At 31.9% G+C, this 19,060-nt stretch overlaps 1 protein-coding gene across 2 annotated transcripts in view; it reads left to right on the forward strand.

The window, feature by feature from the left end:
- The first annotated feature begins 673 nt into the window (after positions 1 to 673).
- RtcB (RtcB RNA ligase) overlaps positions 674 to 19,060 on the forward strand; it is a 77,516-nt gene continuing 59,129 nt past the window's right edge. For both annotated transcript variants that reach the window (XM_075365107.1, XM_075365106.1), the window contains exons 1-7: positions 674 to 1,071; positions 3,993 to 4,188; positions 4,832 to 4,962; positions 5,172 to 5,298; positions 6,885 to 6,991; positions 7,421 to 7,580; positions 18,784 to 18,959. In XM_075365107.1, coding sequence (XP_075221222.1) covers positions 976 to 1,071; positions 3,993 to 4,188; positions 4,832 to 4,962; positions 5,172 to 5,298; positions 6,885 to 6,991; positions 7,421 to 7,580; positions 18,784 to 18,959 — 993 coding nt within the window. In that variant the 5' untranslated portion in view covers positions 674 to 975. The remainder of the gene's footprint in view (positions 1,072 to 3,992; positions 4,189 to 4,831; positions 4,963 to 5,171; positions 5,299 to 6,884; positions 6,992 to 7,420; positions 7,581 to 18,783; positions 18,960 to 19,060) is intronic.

A 19,060-nucleotide genomic window follows, 5' to 3' on the forward strand; every position in this document is an offset into this window, starting at 1 on the left:
GAATACTCTATTTTGAAATGTACCAAAAAAAAAAAACAGGTAAAACATTTTCTTATAATTAGCTATAAAAAGAAAACTAAAACAGAAAGAAATGAAAAACTTTTAATGGAATAAGACACACTGTAGTAGAAAACACGAAAGCACTAAAAATACAAAACACACTACCGAAAAAGGAGAATATTTGAAAATAAATAATATTAAAAAAATAAAATGAAACGAAGGCTTTGAAATAATATTGCAAAGCCTCGTAACACATATTATTTTAAAACTAAAATTTATTCTTAAAATTCTTAACTTGCAGATGCAGTCTTAAATAGGAAAAACGAAATAAACTTTTTTTGTAAAAAGCTAAATTCTTCTACTTATAACTTGTCATGTGATATGATAAAGAGAAAAAAGTTAGTTTAAATTGAAAGAATGAGATGACTAACATGTTCGCTGTGATAAATGATTGATCAAAACATGTCACTTCAGGGCTCACTCCTGATAACATAAAATTTGTCACGTACTATCAGAAATGATAGCTTAAATTACTTTTGAGCACTCTTTTTACGTTGATTTTTAAACACGTAATTTTAAGTAATTTGGTTCAACTCCATTGAAAGCGCTGAGTAATGGTATCCGTTCAGTTCTAAGCTGTTCGTTTGCTACCTCTTTGCGCGAAGAAAAAGCTCTCACGATAATCGTGTCTTGTTTAGTTGCTAAGCGTACATAACCTGTGGTTATTCTTGTGCGTTTGTTCTTTCTGTTAATACTGTCTTCGTTTTATAAAATCCTTGAAAGTACGGATACTAGAATATAATAAACATTACCTAATTGATCTTTTTCTATTTCCTCTTGGGTTTAGATTTTAGTAACTGCATATTGTTGCTGGGATAAAAATTTGCTGCACGCCGCAAATTGCCGGTTATTGAGCAATAAACATATTGTTGCAATTTTTATTATTTAATTAAGAATCTTCTGTTATCGTTCACTATGGTTGTTCGTCAGTATAATGAAGAAATGAAGTACTTAGAAAAGATAACGCCATATTGCTGGAAGATTAAGAAAGGATTTCAACCCAATATGAATGTAAGTATCGGTCATTCGATAAATTCTTCAGCTGGTTGTATGACCATTATGTCAATCTTGGGAGTAGCTCCTTAAAAGAAGATACGTGTCAAAACGACATTGTTAAAGTAATATAAGTTGTTTCCGAGTAGTCATTTAATTTTCTTTCTGCATTTTTATCTTATTATTTAATAAAGTAAAAATTAATGCATTCTTTACTTTCAGGATGTATTAAATTTGTTACCTTTTTTTTATTTATTACCTAACAAAAAACAGCCTTCAATTCGCCTTTTTCTCTGGTATGTATAATTTTTTTTTGTGGTAAGTTTTTATATTATAAGTTAGTATTACTGTTGCGTTGTAAGTGAAGTGTTGTATTGCATGCAGTAAAATAGTGGATATTTATATGCAACCTGTGTAGATATAGTCTGAAACTCTACGATTTCGCCTCAGAGATCGACTAGATGTGTGTTATAATTCTTGGACAAATCAAATTCTTTTATTTAATTTTTTTTTTTTTTTTTACAAAAAATGAACTAATGAAAACCAGCCAGATTTTTCTAAATGCTAAAATTAATTGAAGGTTTCAATTATAGTAAAAGAATCATAATTACATCTTATATAAATATTTAATATTCAAAGTATACTTGTTACAGTGTATAGCGTTCTCTATTTATATTAGTCATTATGTATTTCCTTGATAAAAATGAATCAGGATTTCTGTAATAATAAATTGGCCACCCTTTTTTTATCCTGTAGTTATAAAACAAAATATTAATTTTACCTTGTTTTTAATAAAACTGTCATTAGTTTTAATGATTGGTTTCATGCCTAATAACATAATTTGTTTTTAATTTTTTCTTAATTACAGGATTCTTTTTGTCAACCTGCCAGTATCTTTTCGTATTGAATCTACTGTCCAATGCTATTTGATCTCCAGCTTGCTCCTTTCAAAGTTTTTCCTATATCTCTTCATATCTTGTTTAAATGTTTTTAGTGGAAATTATTACTTATCATTAGTACATTTTATTGTATATGTTATTCATTAATATGCAGGTTTTATGGTTGTTATAGGTTGTGTGTGATAGGTAGCTTCAAAAAGCATTCAGAAAACATTTACTGTTTGCATCATATTTTCTTCATATTAGTTTTCAATGGAAGCTACACTTCATCTCAGAGACTTGTTTCTGTTGTTTTGTCACTTTAGTACCATAATCCTTGTATTGTAAATTCATTTCGGCTGATTTCAGGCAAGGAGAAGTAAAAATCTGCTTGTGGCAAGTTGAGAGAGTAACTATAGAAAGAAGCAAGGTAATTCTTGAATAGGTTGATGTGCTTGCTCACTTCCATGCAAAGGAACACATTTATTATCAGTTTTTCAAGATGATTCCTTCTGATTGCATCTTGTAGAAATGAAGTATTATAAATTCACTTGTTTGCTTCTTGGCCTTCCAAATTGACTTAATGGTAGACAATATCTGTTGAAAAAAAATTTTGATGTGGCCACCACATGACTTCCTTGTATGCCTATTAAATTATATATATACAATTTTTAATGAAAAATACATAAAATATTATTTCATGAAATTTTTTCATTTTTTTTTTTCATTATTGCATTATTGTTTATCGTAAAAAAATTTTACAGCCAGAGGTTAATAATGATTAATAAATCAATATATTTAAATTTAAAAAGAAAAGATGAAGTTTGATTTGAACCAATTGATCCCCGTGATCCAAATATTTCATTAATTAAAATTTTATTTGGCTGTAACTCTGGAACCAATGAACATAAGTACTACTTATGATATATTGCTGAAAAACTCTCAATGAGGGCTTATTACTGCAGTTGAGAAAAAGTCCAAAATTCAAACTTTTTGGATTTTAGGCTCTTTTTGGACACTTTTGGTTCAGTTGATTGCAATCAAAAGGAGAGGTACACAACTAGATGTTACAACGGTCCTAAATCCAAAATGATTAATAGCTTTTGAGTTATACAAAATACATATGTACATACATACATCTGTACAGATGTCATGCCGAAACTAGTCAAAATGGATATTTCCATTGAAATCTGAATCAAAATTTTTGCGATCACAATACTTCTTTTACTTTGTACAAGGAAGTAAAAAACAAAATTCTTATTAGCAAGCAAAAATTCCTGTATCTATTCTAATAAGTAATGTTTTGTGTAAGGATCGTAAAAATATAAAAAGCATTTCTCATTTCTCGAATTCTAAAAATTATTATCTTTATTTGTTATTTGTGTGTGTTATTTTTGTTTTTTTCTGATCTGCTTACATCCTTTTTTTTGGAATACTATTTAGATAAACTGATTTGTCTTTAGATCATTATGGAGAATAATAGGGTAACGTAATGCTGATATGAACTAATATTTCCTCAACAGATTTTTTCCTGTCACTGTGAATATATAGAGAATAATATAGTTTGTCATTTATCACTGTAAACTTTTACCCATTATGTTTATCATAATCATCATTAAAGTTAATAACCATTGCAGAATTTCTTGTAAAACTAATAAAGATTTTGTTTACTTTTCATTTCTGTCTCATCATCAAGTATACTTTTCAAGCGATGTTATTGTCCCTGACATAGCTTTTTTAAGAAAAACGAATAATTTGGCATTTGCTCACTGTTCATTAGACATTTTGATATCCACTGATGACAATTTGAATTTACTTGAATTCACAGTTATTGAAGAATAGACAAGAAAGTAATAGAGGAGGCTGTATTGTGATCTAATGAATGATGCAAACCTATGGAACAATAATTTAGTAAATTATCATGATTGGTTCAAAATTGTCATATATTTTATATCTAATTTGCCCTGTTGATAAAATAAATTAAATTATAATTATCTGCAGTATAAATTTTAAGAAAATATTTTTTTTAAATTTCCAAGTGTTGTATTAATTAAATTACAGGTGGAAGGTGTTTTCTTGGTAAATAATCACCTAGAAAAACTTATGTTGGATGAATTGAGAAATGCATGTCGTCCTGGTATGGTTGGTGGTTTTTTGCCTGGTGTAAAACAAATTGCAAACGTTGCTGCTTTACCAGGGATTGTCGGGCGTTCTGTGGGTCTTCCAGATGTTCATTCTGGATATGGTTTTGCAATTGGTATGTATTTATAATATTGGTGATTTTTATATGTGCTTTAATTGATATATGTAATCTTTTTTTAATTTTCAAGTAATTCGTTAACATATTGATCACTGTCTTAATAAAATTGATTATTGTTTGAAATATAAACTACCAGAACATAGTAATTAGATAAGTTAAATTTATTATATTAATTTCCAATAGCACATTAATTTCCAATAACTAGTTTTCACAGTATCTGTAATCTTCAGTTGGTATTAATTACTAAATCTACTACATTAAAACAAATTCTTTTAATTGTGTAATAAGGAACTTGTAAAATTTGTAATTTTTTATGTAGATTTGATCTTTGCAATTTTACAAATTCTTGTGTGTGGGTTTTTTCAGCTGTATGATAAATGATGGAACGCATATTTATTTAAAAACTTACGAGCTGGATTTTTCTTAAGTTTTATTAAATACTGTGTTTATCTTGTAATAGTATTTTTGTTTGGCAGGCTGCTCAGTATTTTTTGAGAACTTTTTGCATTCTCTCACTCAGGAATGTATTTTAAGGCATTAAAAAAATAAGGAGTGAAAGAAGTTAAAATATCTTATATTTTGATTTGAGATTTATACCCTCTTAGAGGATATTGTTTGATTTTCATTTTTCTTTTTATAGGCAATATGGCAGCTTTTGATATGGGTAACCCAGATTCAGTTGTTTCACCTGGAGGTGTTGGTTTTGACATCAATTGTGGCGTTCGTCTTTTGAGAACAAACCTTATGGAAAAAGATGTTTTACCAGTTAAAGTAAGTTAAATTTCTTCTTTTTTGTTTGTTATACTTTTTTTTATTTACATGATTTATTTATGTTTAATATAAATATTAAGTATTTATTTTATTGTATGATTAAGGTACTCATTTCTTTCCATTCAGCCTAAATGATCATAGCAGTCGATACCCACACATCTCATAAAACATATATATATATATAATTTTTATTTCTTTTGTTTATTAAGGAACAGCTTGCACAAAGCATGTTTGATCATATTCCTGTTGGTGTTGGTTCTAAAGGTATTATTCCAATGAATGCAAGAGATTTAGAAGAAGCTCTTGAAATGGGAATGGATTGGTCACTTCGAGAAGGTAGTAATGATTTCAATTGTTCTAATCCTATGTTTTTGTGTATTTACCCAAAAATTTAACATTAAAAAATTCTATATATATATATATATATATATATATATATGTACTTAATATTAATTTGCTTATCAGAACGAAAGAAAATATATTATTTGATTTAAAAAATTTCTACAGCTCTCATTATATAGTAATCTTGCTCAGATGTTACAAACTGGATAATAATGCTGAAAGAAAAAGCTAAACTAAGTGTAAGTCTAAACTAACTAAAATTCTATTTGTAACACCTGAGGACCTGTGTACCAAAACAGTTATTTTTTTAATAATTTTGTGAAAATCATATAACAAATTTATCTTCTTTTATGATGGATTTTCATCAATTAACTTCATCAATCAATTAAATCTACTTATGTTGTTGGTAATATTTTCTCATATTTTATTTGATATTATATTTTAGTAGACTTATTTTGTGAGTAGTAAAAAATAAGGTGAACGTTTCTTTGCCACTGGAAGCACTTGTATGTCTGAGAGGGTCTCAGTATATAAAACTTAAAAACTTGTATCTAAGAAAGTAAGATATTTATTTACTTCATTTACAATGCAGAATATTTAAGACAATGTGGAAAACATATGATTCATATTTCTTGTTTTGGCAGTTTCATAAGAATTTGTGACATAACTTGTACATTAAAAAAAAAAGTTTTAAAATTTGTCATACTGTTTTGAATATTTTAGTTCTTTTTTGTTAACAGTAGTTCAACATAATTCCAAAAAAGGATTCTGCAGTGTTTAGTAGATAGTATAAAGAACTAGATAGTATAAAAAATTAAATGGAAAGAGATCTGCAAACATTTTACTCAATCTGATTTTTTTTTTCAGTACATTAGTAGATAAGTTTATCTACAGTTATTAGATAGATAAGTTTTTAGTATTTATCTTCTCTTTCCTCAGTACTGCAATTTATTATTACTTAGTAACTTGTACAAATAATGAGTTATGTTATGATTAAAAAGTCAAAATTATGAATAAAAAATGCTCAAAAACTTTTAACAAAAGATAAAAATTCAAAACTAGGTGGAGTCTAGTAAACAGTTATCAGTAATTACAGAGAAGTTAGTAAACATAAATACAAAAACAACATTTTTAAAATAAAGTAGAATTAACAAAATAATACACAAGATTATATTTAAATATCGTTTACAAAATTTTTACTTAAAAACTAAACCTTGATCACAGTGTAATTGTTAATCATTAAATAATACAGAAAGAATATATTCACAAAAAAAAAAAAAAAACAAATAAAACTTGTGAAAGCAAACAAACAAGTATTTCTGTCTGGGAAAAGAATTCCCACACTATTCAATAGTAAATATTAACTAACTCACCATTTGAATGTGTATTTTTCTAATCTCGGATACTTCATTCTGCTAGAAACCTATCGAAGACCTACAATATGTGATCACAAGTATCTGATTTTCTCATAATTAGTGATTTCATTTAAAGTAAAATAATGGTGTAAATTCTAATAATCTTAATGTTTACTGTTCATTGCTAGTGTTTTAGTGTTTATTTATATTCATTTTTGTTATTAGGTTATGTATGGGCTGAAGATAAAGAACACTGTGAAGAATATGGACGTATGTTAAATGCTGATCCTTCTAAAGTAAGCTTGAGGGCTAAAAAAAGAGGCCTTCCTCAGGTAAGAGAATTTATTTCTATTTTTAAACCCTTTACATTTGGCTGTAATACAAAGTATCAACAATGTTTATCAATTAATTATTCTCACACCCCTTCCCTTGTCAACTACCACTCATCAAAAAATTGCGCAGAAAGGTTCTGTACAATTATGGTTAGTATAAAAATTGTGTTGATGTTATTGAATATTTGTAAATTTTATATACTAATGATTCCTTATCATGCAGAAGTATGAAAATATCAAACTAGATCCATTAATTCTCAAGTTTAAAACAATTCAGAGAGGTATCTTGTTATCAAAATGTACTGGTTTTGGAGTTTTTAAGCTCAAGTAGAAAAGAAGTATGAAAAATATATGTAAATATTTTATATCTGTTTTGATTTTTTTGAATGTTAATTTTATGATTAAGATAATTTTTATTTGTTTTTGTAGTTGGGAACACTTGGAGCTGGTAATCATTATGCTGAAATACAAGTGGTAGATGAAATATATGATAAATGGGCTGCTAGTAGAATGGGTATTGATTGTAAAGGCCAGATTTGTGTCATGATACATTCTGGAAGTAGGGGGTTTGGTCATCAAGTTGCAACCGGTAAGTTGATTCTAGTTAAAAGTAAATAATGTTTGCTTCCTGGTCCTCATTGTGGTAGAGCTGTAATATTTTAAAGATTATATATGGCTTCCTTTCTTTTGAGATGATGCATACAGCTCAAGTATGTTATGATTATCAAGTGAATATATCAGATGTTACTGGTTTTTTTTTTACTTCCTTGTACAAAGTAAAGGAAGTATTGTGATGGCAAAAAATTTCAGGTTTCAACGGAAATACCAATTTTGACCATCCCTGAATACATTTTCACTAGTTTTGGCATGAGGTCTGTATGTATGTACGTACATAAGCATGCATGTATGTATGTACATATCTTATGTAACTCAAAAATGTTTAGCCATAGGATGTTGAAATTTTGGATTTAGGACTGTTGTAACATCTATTTGTTCACCTTCCCTTTTGATTGCAATCGACAACCAAAAATGTCCAAAAAGGCTCAAAATCCTAAAAATTTAGATTTTGGACTTCTTATCTGCAGTAATAAGCCCTCATTGAAGCTTTTCAATGAAATTTCATTAGTGGTACTTATTTTCATTGGTTCCAGAGTTTAGGCCAGTAAAATTTTAATTAATGAAATATTTGGATCTTGCAAGGGAAGGCCAACCTTCCCTTGCTGGGAAGCGATTGGTTCGAATCAAGACTTTATTTCCTTTTCTTTTTTTAACTTTTTTTTAATTGAATATATTGATTTATTAATAATTATTAATCTGCGATTGTAAAAAAAAAAATAACAATAAATAATAATTCAATAATAAAAAAAATATTAAAGAATCAGAAATTATTAGTGAAATAAAATGTTATGTATTTTTAGTGTATAGGTAATGTAATAGGCATTATTTATTACATATGTCTCTATGTAAATAGATTTGGTGAAACATCTGATTATTTAATATAAATTGAAAATTATAATTTAGAATCGTATTATTTTTCGATTTTCTAGTTTAATTTATGTTCTCTTCATTTTTAAATTTATCATCTCTTAATCGTTTTATTCTTTCTTTGGTTTTAACATTTTCTTCCTCTTTATATTTATCATCTTCTCTTAATGTTTCTATTCTTCCCTTGTTCTTAAGATTTTCTTTCTCTTCATATTCATCTTCTTGTTAATTTTTTGAGCTACATTTCTTCATGTTATCTTTCTTTTTCCTGTATGGTCTTTCATTTTTGATCATTCAGCAAATAATCTAATAATAAAAACTGAATATTTTACACTGTAAGATCAAAATTAACATTTATAATCAGTGTACAGGAGTTCACTAAATGGAATAGTTTTATTACTATTAACTTTTATACGACACAGCAGAAATCTGAACCCTGTTAATCAGTAACTCACGAAGATACGAAAATACTAATCTAGTAATATGAATAATACAGGGACTTTTACTCTGTCCTAATATTTCATGTAAGATTGTTGAATTAATAATTGTATAAATATTTGATGTTAAAAACTAATATTTCAGCAGTTGTGTGTAACTGTCTACTTTAATAAAGAATTGGAGGATCGTATCTCACTTTCAAATGAAATAAGTTTAAATGAAGTGCACCAAAAAATGTGTATATGTAATTTAGTAGGCGTACAAGGAAGTCATGTGGTGTCCACATTTTTTTTTAACAATAGTAGGGGGATTGTATTTAGTTCATCAAACACAAGTCTTTGGATTGAATTATGGTAACATAATTCATAGCAATCTACAAAACTTCATGTTTGGGAATTGTGACTGTTGACCTTTCATTTTTATACTTATAGCACAGATTGAAGTGCAAAAGGAACCAATGATTTCCATGAAGGTAATGATGTTAAACAAACAGGCCCTGCCTGCAAAAAGTGCAAAAGGAACCAATCTGTGCTGATTTCCATGAAGGTAATGATGTTAAACAAACAGGCCCTGCGTTGAAAAGAGTGAAAGCGTCTTCAGAGTAAAAGAGTGTATTACATACACTTCAGTTATCTTGGTATACTGATGAATAACACTATATTGGACTGTGAAAAAGTCTGTAGGAAACGCCTTTTTATATAATTTTCAGAATCTCATTTTCCCTAATAAGGGTGGTATATAACATACTTGTTACTCTTAAGAATGGCTGTACCCGTTTCATGAAGATAATCTCATTTCTGATTTCATACAGCCATTCGGTTATGGTACCTGACATTCAAGATTTAATTACTAAATAACAAAATAGTTTTTAGAATTTGTTGAAAATTGGATTTTTTTCACACTTTTTGTTTAATTTGTAGTAAATATAATAAGCACATTTTACATTCAGGGCTTTCACTGACTACTTCTTTGATCTAAAAAGCATTTTATGAGAATATAGTTATTAACTCAGGAATTAGTTTCCTGGATTTTACTATTTACAAATTTTTTTTCTTTACGACTGATTATTTTGAAGTTAATTCCTTTTTATATTCAATAATGAATTTATCAAATCCTTCTACTTTATTAATAGTCTTCATTTTCTGCCAGTAATATGTGTTTTTTTTATTATCTTTCTTTGGCATCTGTTTATAGACTTTTAGTTCTGTTACTGTCACTTGAATGTTACTTTACTAATTTTATAACTCAAGAACATCATAATTTTCCCAGCTGAACTTACTTGGCCATTATAAATAGATAACAATATTTTTATATTGTGTTAATGTTACATTGAGTATTCCAGCAAAAGAAAAAGAAAAATTTAAATAAATTATTATACAATTAAAATTGTATTTAAAGAAAAGCAAATAGAATAAGAAATGAAATGAATCAAAACTAGATTGAAACTATACTTAAAATGTTATAAACGCCGCCAAATCTTACCTATTTAAAATAATTCCATGACTTTCTTATAAAGCTTATCATCAAGTTATGAATATTCTCATCATATTTGTAATATTTTTTATACTTGTAACCTTTATTTCCATTCATACTCTATTATATTTTGTGGGAAATTATAAGCATCAGAGAGTATAACTAATGCCAGTCTAACAAGTTATCTTTTTAATGTTCAGGATTTGTATTTTATCAGTTAATTTACAAAAAAAAGAAGAAAAATACATATACTGGGTGCTATCTGGATTAAAAGGAACCAGTGCATCATCAGGTAAATTGAAATCCTGATACATGGGAAATTATAAAAAAGCATTAAACAAATCATTTGCTCATAAACTGTAACCAATTTTTGAAAAATTCTATTTTTTTCTGTGGAAATTTTTTATGATTTTTATATTCAGCTTGGTCTAGCAGATGTGTTTCTTCACCAGTGTAGTGGTTTCCAAATAGTATTTCCTAACTACCATTACTCTGTCTAGGCTTCTGTTTGACAACATTCTTATAGTTATGCACCTGTTAATGTTAAATTTGCCTTCACTATTGATGATATCTGTTGTTGTAAAAGGTGCAGTTCTCTCATCATATGTGTCATTTTGCCTTAATCTCAATCACTGTCTGTTATCAATCATTTATATAATTGAAACATACACCAGAACAATCATCAGTTGTAATAAACATGTGTAAAAGTTCTTTAGGATGGACTTCATAATACTGTTGTGAAAGCATAAAGAATGGCTTATAATACTTACCACAACTCATCAAAATCTTCTCAGCCATCTGATTCCAAATGATGCATCCATATTTTGCTGATAAAAAAGCCTAGTTCTGCTGGTATTATAAACTTGATCGGTTTGTACCTCATTTGAAAACTTTTTCTTTAAGCTTAAAGCTTTCACTTGTAGCAACAGACCCAAAGTCTTGAAACAAACCCAATCTTCCTAATCTTGTTATTAATTTAATAATATTCTTCAATATTTCTTTTTTATGCTTTGTAAGCAATTTGAACCATACAGAGATTTTTTGACTGCTTTAGTTGACATGAAAACAATAATTGATACGGTGGAAAGTGAATGACAGTGTTCTTTGTTCATGGATTGACAAGCTAGACCACTTATATTCACTGACCAATTGGCTACAATTAGGGATGGGGTAAGTGAATTACTTATTCATAGGATAAGGTAAACTTACCTGTACATTTTTGCATAATTTGTATTTGGTGAAAGGGATATGTCTGTGTGGCCTTTGTTCCGCAGAGGAATCAGAGACAACAGTACACAGCATTTATTAACAGAATAGTGCAGTTTAGCAGAATTCAATTATTTATTTAACTATCCTAAGGTCTGATTAAAAGATTTAAATGTGATTCTTTACATTTTTTTTTAAGAGATGGAGGGACCCCATTTACAGGTGCGTATTGTATTCCTGGGCACTACCAACTAAACCTCCACCCCTGACTAACCCCTTCCTGGCACAACTGCTGTGTGTTTCATTAGGAAGGGGTAAAATGCCCACACACACATATGAACAAGATCACATAAGACAAAAGTGCACCACACATGCAACACAACTTAACAGCAATCACAAACTATACACGTCACTACACATCACAAGTCACACCCATCCCCTTAACAACAACACATTCATAAAAACTTATTCAGCATATAACAGCAACACACCATGCACGTGCATGCACACACATATACACAATCGCATCATGGACACTTCCCTCAACAACACATACATTCATAGACAGTCACTGACATACAACATGCTTACCACATCCCTAACGGGAAGTCTTATTCTTTAAGACTTTGGGGGTTGGCATCCCGATGCGCCTAGTCTCTGCAGCTTTTCATCCCACTACACAAATTACAACATATACTCCTACACAACAACATCTTACACTGATTTTTCTTACATTTACTCATGGTGGTGTTGCGACAACTTACAAAACGCAACCGTAACCCAAGTTGGGAACTATCGTGCCAATGGGTGAGTGGCTCTACGTAGTGAGTCTCGAATGATGTCCTCTGGGTATCAGGGTGAACCCAGTTGTATTTAGCTCTAGCTCTAGTTGTATGCATGCGCTCTGCTGGAGTGGTCAGTTTTATCACCAGTACTTGTGGGACCAAAATTTCAGTTCCAAATACAAATACTATGATGGTATACAAATACAAATACTATAGAAGAGAATTACAAATCATTAGATGTGAATATTAAAAATATTTGATTCGCAGTTCTGCAAAATAATCAAGAAGGTGGTTCCCTCCAAAAGGTGTCGCCTTTCTTGATAAAAAAAGTTGTAACAGGTCCAATTGGTCCCCAAAAAACATCAGAAAATTACGTAATGGATCGATTCTGATTGAAACATTCAATGATGGGCAGAGTTTATCTATCATACGTCTCCGTAATATGGGTAGTATAAATATAAGTGCGGAATGCCACAAAACCCTAAATACGAGTCGCAGGGTAATTTTTTGTTTAGATCTTATGGATATAGTTGTCAGTGAAATAGCTGATGAGCTCCGTGCCCAAGATGTTGTAGAAGTGAAGCATATAATGAAAAGGCAAAGCGGAATGAAAGAACCAACACCTTCTCTTATACTGACTTTCAACTTTCCAGTCCCACTGGGAAAAATAAAAATTGGTTATCTTTCAGTTTGAATACGATCTTTCATTCCCAACCCTCGATGATGTTTTAAATGCCAAGGGTGTGTCACACTACAATATCTTGCTCAAAAACAGATGTCTATGGTAGATGTGCTAAGGAAGGCCACAATGATGCTAACTGCCAAGAAGATGAAAAATATGCTAATTGCAGTGGTTCGTATACTGCTCGCTCTCGAGATTGCCCAACTTTTAAGGAAGAAAAGGCAATTCTCAGAATCTCTACCAAGCATAAACTATCTTTTCCGGCGGCACGCAGAGAATATAAAAAACTATTAACTCAAGGAACCTGGTTAAACCAGACGTATCTTAAAGCTAACGCTACATCAAAAAAAGTTGCTACAAATGTAAATAATCAGCCGTGTGGATCCTGCAATGAGCTAAAAAAACTTGTTCAGTTGTTATCTCATCAAGTTTCGTCACTAAAAGCCACTATTTCAGAGCTGACAAAGATACACAAAAAGTCTTCTGTTGCAGGTAGTGAATCCAACAGGTGGATCTCTATGAAAGTTCCTATTCCCAAAGTTTTACTGGTACAGGCTAGAGTAATCAGCTGACGGTAAGCCATCTAATAAGCACCCTGTTAAGGGAACCCATGTAACTGACCCCTCTGGGATGTCATCTATAGCATCCCATTCTGCTAAATCTCCTCCTCCATTACCCCATATACTGGAGGATATGGTTGAAGAACCACTGGACCCCAGGGCTTCGGAGTTCTTTAAAATCAAAAATACTAAAAAGAAAAACTGAATCACATACAACTAATTTTTATATACTTTCCTGAATTTAATTATCTATTTTTATGAACATTATTCAATGGAACGTTAGAGGTCTTCGGTCCCACATTGAAGTTGTTAGTGTTGATGCATTCACATGAACCATTGATAATGTGCTTCCAAAAAACACATCTATTACAGCAAGATGCTGTAACTGTCAGAGGCTATACGTATGAGAGATAAGATTGTCTTGTAGATAGTAGAGAGAGTGGGGGTGTTGCTATTTTCATGTGGAATGAGGTGTCTGCTAAAAGGCTACCTCTAGCTATCCACATTCCTGCTGTTGCTGTAAAAATCTGTCTCATTTAAATTAAATATTTGCAATTTGTATCTCTCCCCGAACTCTGAGTTCAATGCTCTAGAAATATCAAATCTCCTCATGCAAATTCCATTGCAATCGTAATAGTAGGAGACTTTAGTGCTCACCATATTTGCTGAGGTTCATCTTTCTGCTTCGCTCGAGGAAATATGATAGTCAGACAAGACTTAGACTTGTCTTCTGAATGATGGGTTATACACATTTACGTCTTCATCATCTGGTACGTTGTCAAACATCGACCTCTCCTTATGTTTACCGAATTTACTCCCTTGTCTTAATTGGACTGATTGTGATGGCCTTCATGGCAGTGATCACAGGCCAATTATTATAAACACTGGTGTTGACTGCGAAACAAACAATAGACCACAGATGGAACAGTTACAATCCTTCCCATCACAGTATGATGCAGACACCCTTGATGAACTTTCATGTCTTACGTCTCTGATACTTGACAATACTAATAGATATATCCCACAATCATCAGGAAACCCAAGATGTCTTTCTGTTCCTTTGTGGAATGATGATCGCCAAAACGCTATTAGCAATTGACAACAGGCACTGCAACATTAGTGATTCGGTCGGTTAATTAAACACTCCATTTTCATTCGAGTTATCACACGCGCATAAAAACTCGCATGACACCTACACCTCCCCTGGATCTGACAACATTCATCTCAGTATGATCTCGCATCATCCAAATTCAGTACTATGACACCTATTATTTATCTACAATGGTTTATTCTCTTCACAAGTTTTCCCTTCGGTCTGGTTAGAAGCCATTGTCATACCAGTGCTTAAGCCTGGTAAAGACAAAGAAAGCCCCACAAGCTATACCGCCTTATCTCCTTGACAAGCGTCTTATGCAAAATAATGGAGAGAATGATCAACCGCAGGCTTACATGGTATTTAGAGAGAAATGGCCTTTTATCTCCAGACTATCATTTAGTGCCATTGGAAACTGCTATTCAGAATGCTTTTCTGCTACACCAGCGCCTCATTGCTATCTTCTTTGATATCATGAGGGCGTTCGACATGGCCTGGCATGTCCTAAATACCCTCAAAGAATGGAGAGTAAAGGGCAGCATGCAGGCTTTTATCAGAGGTTTCTTAAATGACGGAACTTTCTGAGTCGTGTTGGAGATTCTTTATAGGGTAGCGACACTTTGGAGAATGGAGTCCCTCTAGGAAATTGTGTTAAGTGCCACCTTGTTTGCTATGGCCGTCAACAGTATATTACTGATTGTGTGCACCCTCCTGTTTCATATTCATTATTTGCTGATGATTTTGTCTTACATATTACCCCATTCAACAGCTACAGTGAGAGACTACTACAGAACACAAATCTCACCTTGAAGCTTGGCCCAAGGCTTTACATTTTCACCTGAGAAAACAAAATGTGTGGTCTTTTCTCGCTTGCGGGACCCATCTACTTCGCAAGTTTTTCTCAATGGAGAGGAAATTTCTATCACTACTGATATCAAGTTTTTAGGTTTGATTTTTGACAACCGTCTTAAGTGGGTCAAACACCCAAGAACTAAAAACAAAATGTTCCAAAATGAGATTTGCTGCGAGTTCTTAGCAACACAAAATGGGGAGCTGATAGGTCATGTATATTGCGATCTTATTGCTCTTTAGTTTGTTCCTGCTTAGATTACAGTTGTATCACCTACTCTTCAGCATGTAATACCTCGCTGCAAATGTTAGATGCTGTACATCACGCTTCTCTCCATCTTGCTACAGGGACTTTTAGGTCAAGCCCTGTCACTAGCATACTTGTTGAGTGTGGTGAACCATCACTTTCAGATAGATGACTTTGCCCGTCTTTAAGGGCAACAGAATCACCTGGCTTTTATAGCAGTTCTGGTGAATCCTAATTTACAAAGATATGAGGACCATCCACGATCCACTGCACTTACGGGTGTAAATATCCAGCAGTTAACTGCAGGTTTAAACGCAGACATACCTGCTACTTACATGAACATCCCTGTTCATACCCACCGTGGAGAATTAGCCTTATAAATTTTATTTTTGATCTCACCATAAACAAGAAACAATCAACACCACCTATCGTCTTTCAGCAAAATTCTCACGATATCCTTTTCAGAATAAACCCAGACGCAATAGTATACACAGATGGATCGAAACAGAATGATACCATTGAATTCGCATTTATTGTTAATAGCAGAATCTATTGTTTGGTCTACTTAATTTTACAAGTATATTTACTACAGAACTGTACGCCATCAATAAGGCGCAATTTAACAATAAATATTATTAACCCAAAATATCATCATATCCTTATTTGTAACGACTCATTTAGTGCACTCCAAGCTTTGGAAGATTTTTACTCTAGACATTTGTTGGTCATAGAAATTTAAAACGCAATCGTGGAATTGAACCATCGGAACACAGAAGTTAGTTTCTGCTGGATCCCTGGCTATGTAGGAATTGTGGGCAATGAATGCGCAGATTCTGCTGCTAGGGACGCATGTAGTCAACCTTTTTTTTTCCAATCTTGTTACTACATGCAATTTTACAAATTGTGTAAAACATGCTTTTTGAACCAAGTGGCAAGGTGGTTGGACTGCCACAGTGGATAATAAACTCAGATACATTAAGAACACTGTGTTGCCATGGTACTCGTCTTTTAGAAAACTCCGTTAAGAGGAAGTAGTCCTTTGTCGATTGCGGTTAGGCCATACTAGAGTCAACACACGAATGTCTGTCAAACGTAAATGCACCAACATGCGTACGATGCAACTGCCCCTTGACTGCGTGCCACATTCTTGTGGATTGCATTTGTTAAGCGGCATTGCGTTGTAAATTTAAATTGCCCAGGAACATTTGTCAAATCCTGAGCAATAATAGGAAGTTTTGGACTGGATCTTTTTATATTTTAGATATATTATATTTTACATACGTTTTAATAGTGGTGTTTTTTTGTTTTTTTTACTGTTATGTGTTTGATTTTTAATTATATTTTCTTGTGTTATCCGAGAAGGAGCTTTCTACACTCCTCTTTGAGTTTGCTAAATTTATTTCAATTTTCTTTTGTTTTTATATATGTAGCTTTTATATATTTTAAAGTTTTTTTTTTATCTGTGATAGTAGTTATATTTATTTTAGTGATAAAGTTTTTAGTCTTCTCGTTATCCAAGTTGGGGCCTTTTCCACCCATCTTGTAGGACTTTGTTAAATTCTTTTTAGTTTTAGATTTATTTTACTTTTTAATTTTACACTTATTTTTAATTTTAGTTTTAAGACTGAATACTAGTTTTAAGTCTCTTTTAAAAAAATAAAATTTTAGCTGTGATATTAGTTGTAAGTTGTTTTAATTTTTTAGTTTCAATGTTGTAGTTTTTTAGCAATTTATTCATTTATTTAATTATTTTTTCTCAATAAATTTTATATCCGGACGATGATAACGCCATGGCGTTTTTCACCCACAGAAAAAAAGCTTACCACATACCACTTATAAGAGGTCATCATCGGACGCATAAGAGAAGTGCCCCGGGCCTCACCACACCTAGGTGACCCCCACACATATGGGGGACCCCTAGGCGTTCAGCCGAGAGCCTGACCTCTGAAACGCACTTTGGCGACCCCTTCTTCGCCTGTCCCTGCGGGACTCCTCCCAGGCATAGAACTCCTGTATTACCTTCCTGATCAACATTGCTATGGCCGTCCAGTTACATGTACACTCAGGCATGGTCTGTTGCACTTCCTTAGGTGAAAACATATCTCTTTTGGCTATTGCATGTAATGCTTCACTCCTGTTATTCTTGAATCTGGGACAGCTGAAAAAAGTGATATGCTGTCACAGCCACTCTCGCAAACCAGACAACATGGCCAGTAGTCATGGTTCGCCAGAAACTGTGTAAGATAGTAATCCAGCGAGCCATGGGTACATCCGCACCAACCCTCCAGGTCCCTGATCATGCAGTATGTCCTAAGAAGAATCTCAAGGTCTACTGGTAATATTCCCGCTAAGATGTCCACAGCCTCGTGGTATGCTGCTGTGATTCGGAGACAGCTCCTTTTTTGTATCGCTTCAAGAGCACCCCTGTATTCACCATATTTGGTGACTCCTCTCCAGACTTCAGCACCATATAGTAGCACAGAGGACATGATGCTAGACAGCAAGCTCCTCCTCTGCTGGCTGCCCCCCCCACACTCGTTATTTGGTAGCAAACAAGCTAACCGCCTCACTTTTTCTTTTAACCTAATTGCAATTCAAAATTGAGTAATTTATTTAAATGAGTTTTCTTTACAGTTGATTGGTGGTTCATACAGTAAAACTGGCTCAATGTAGGAAATTAAAATAAATTAATGAGAAAATTTAATGTTTATAAACCAGACATCAAGAGCTGAATAAATGATGTCACAATGTGTATACAATTTAAAATGAATAGAAGAGATGCTATATAGTGCTGAATTTTAACCAAAGTTTCGTATAGTTTGTTTATTAACCTGCAAGTAAAGTTTATGGGTCAAATTGTAGAAAAATGTATTTTGCCTCTGTGTGAAATTTTTCTTGTACAGGACCGTTACATTTTTAATTGTTCTATTATATGATTTCATATATTTTTTTTAAGACATTATTTATTTTGTAGATGCTCTCGTAGAAATGGAGAAAGCAATGAAGAGGGATAAGATTGAAACAAATGACAGACAGTTAGCTTGTGCAAGAATTAATTCTGTAGAAGGCCAGAATTACCTTAAATCAATGGCTGCAGCTGCTAATTTTGCATGGGTTAATAGAAGTTCTATGACATTTTTAAGTAGACAGGTAAGTTGTTATATTTGTCTAACTTTACTTTATTTAAATCAAAACTTTTTTTCAACATAAGTAATTTTTGTAATTAGTATACCAATGAAGTATATAATTAT

This window comes from Lycorma delicatula, chromosome 4, assembly GCF_047948215.1.
Source record: "Lycorma delicatula isolate Av1 chromosome 4, ASM4794821v1, whole genome shotgun sequence".
Classification (NCBI taxonomy): Eukaryota; Metazoa; Arthropoda; class Insecta; order Hemiptera; family Fulgoridae; genus Lycorma; species Lycorma delicatula.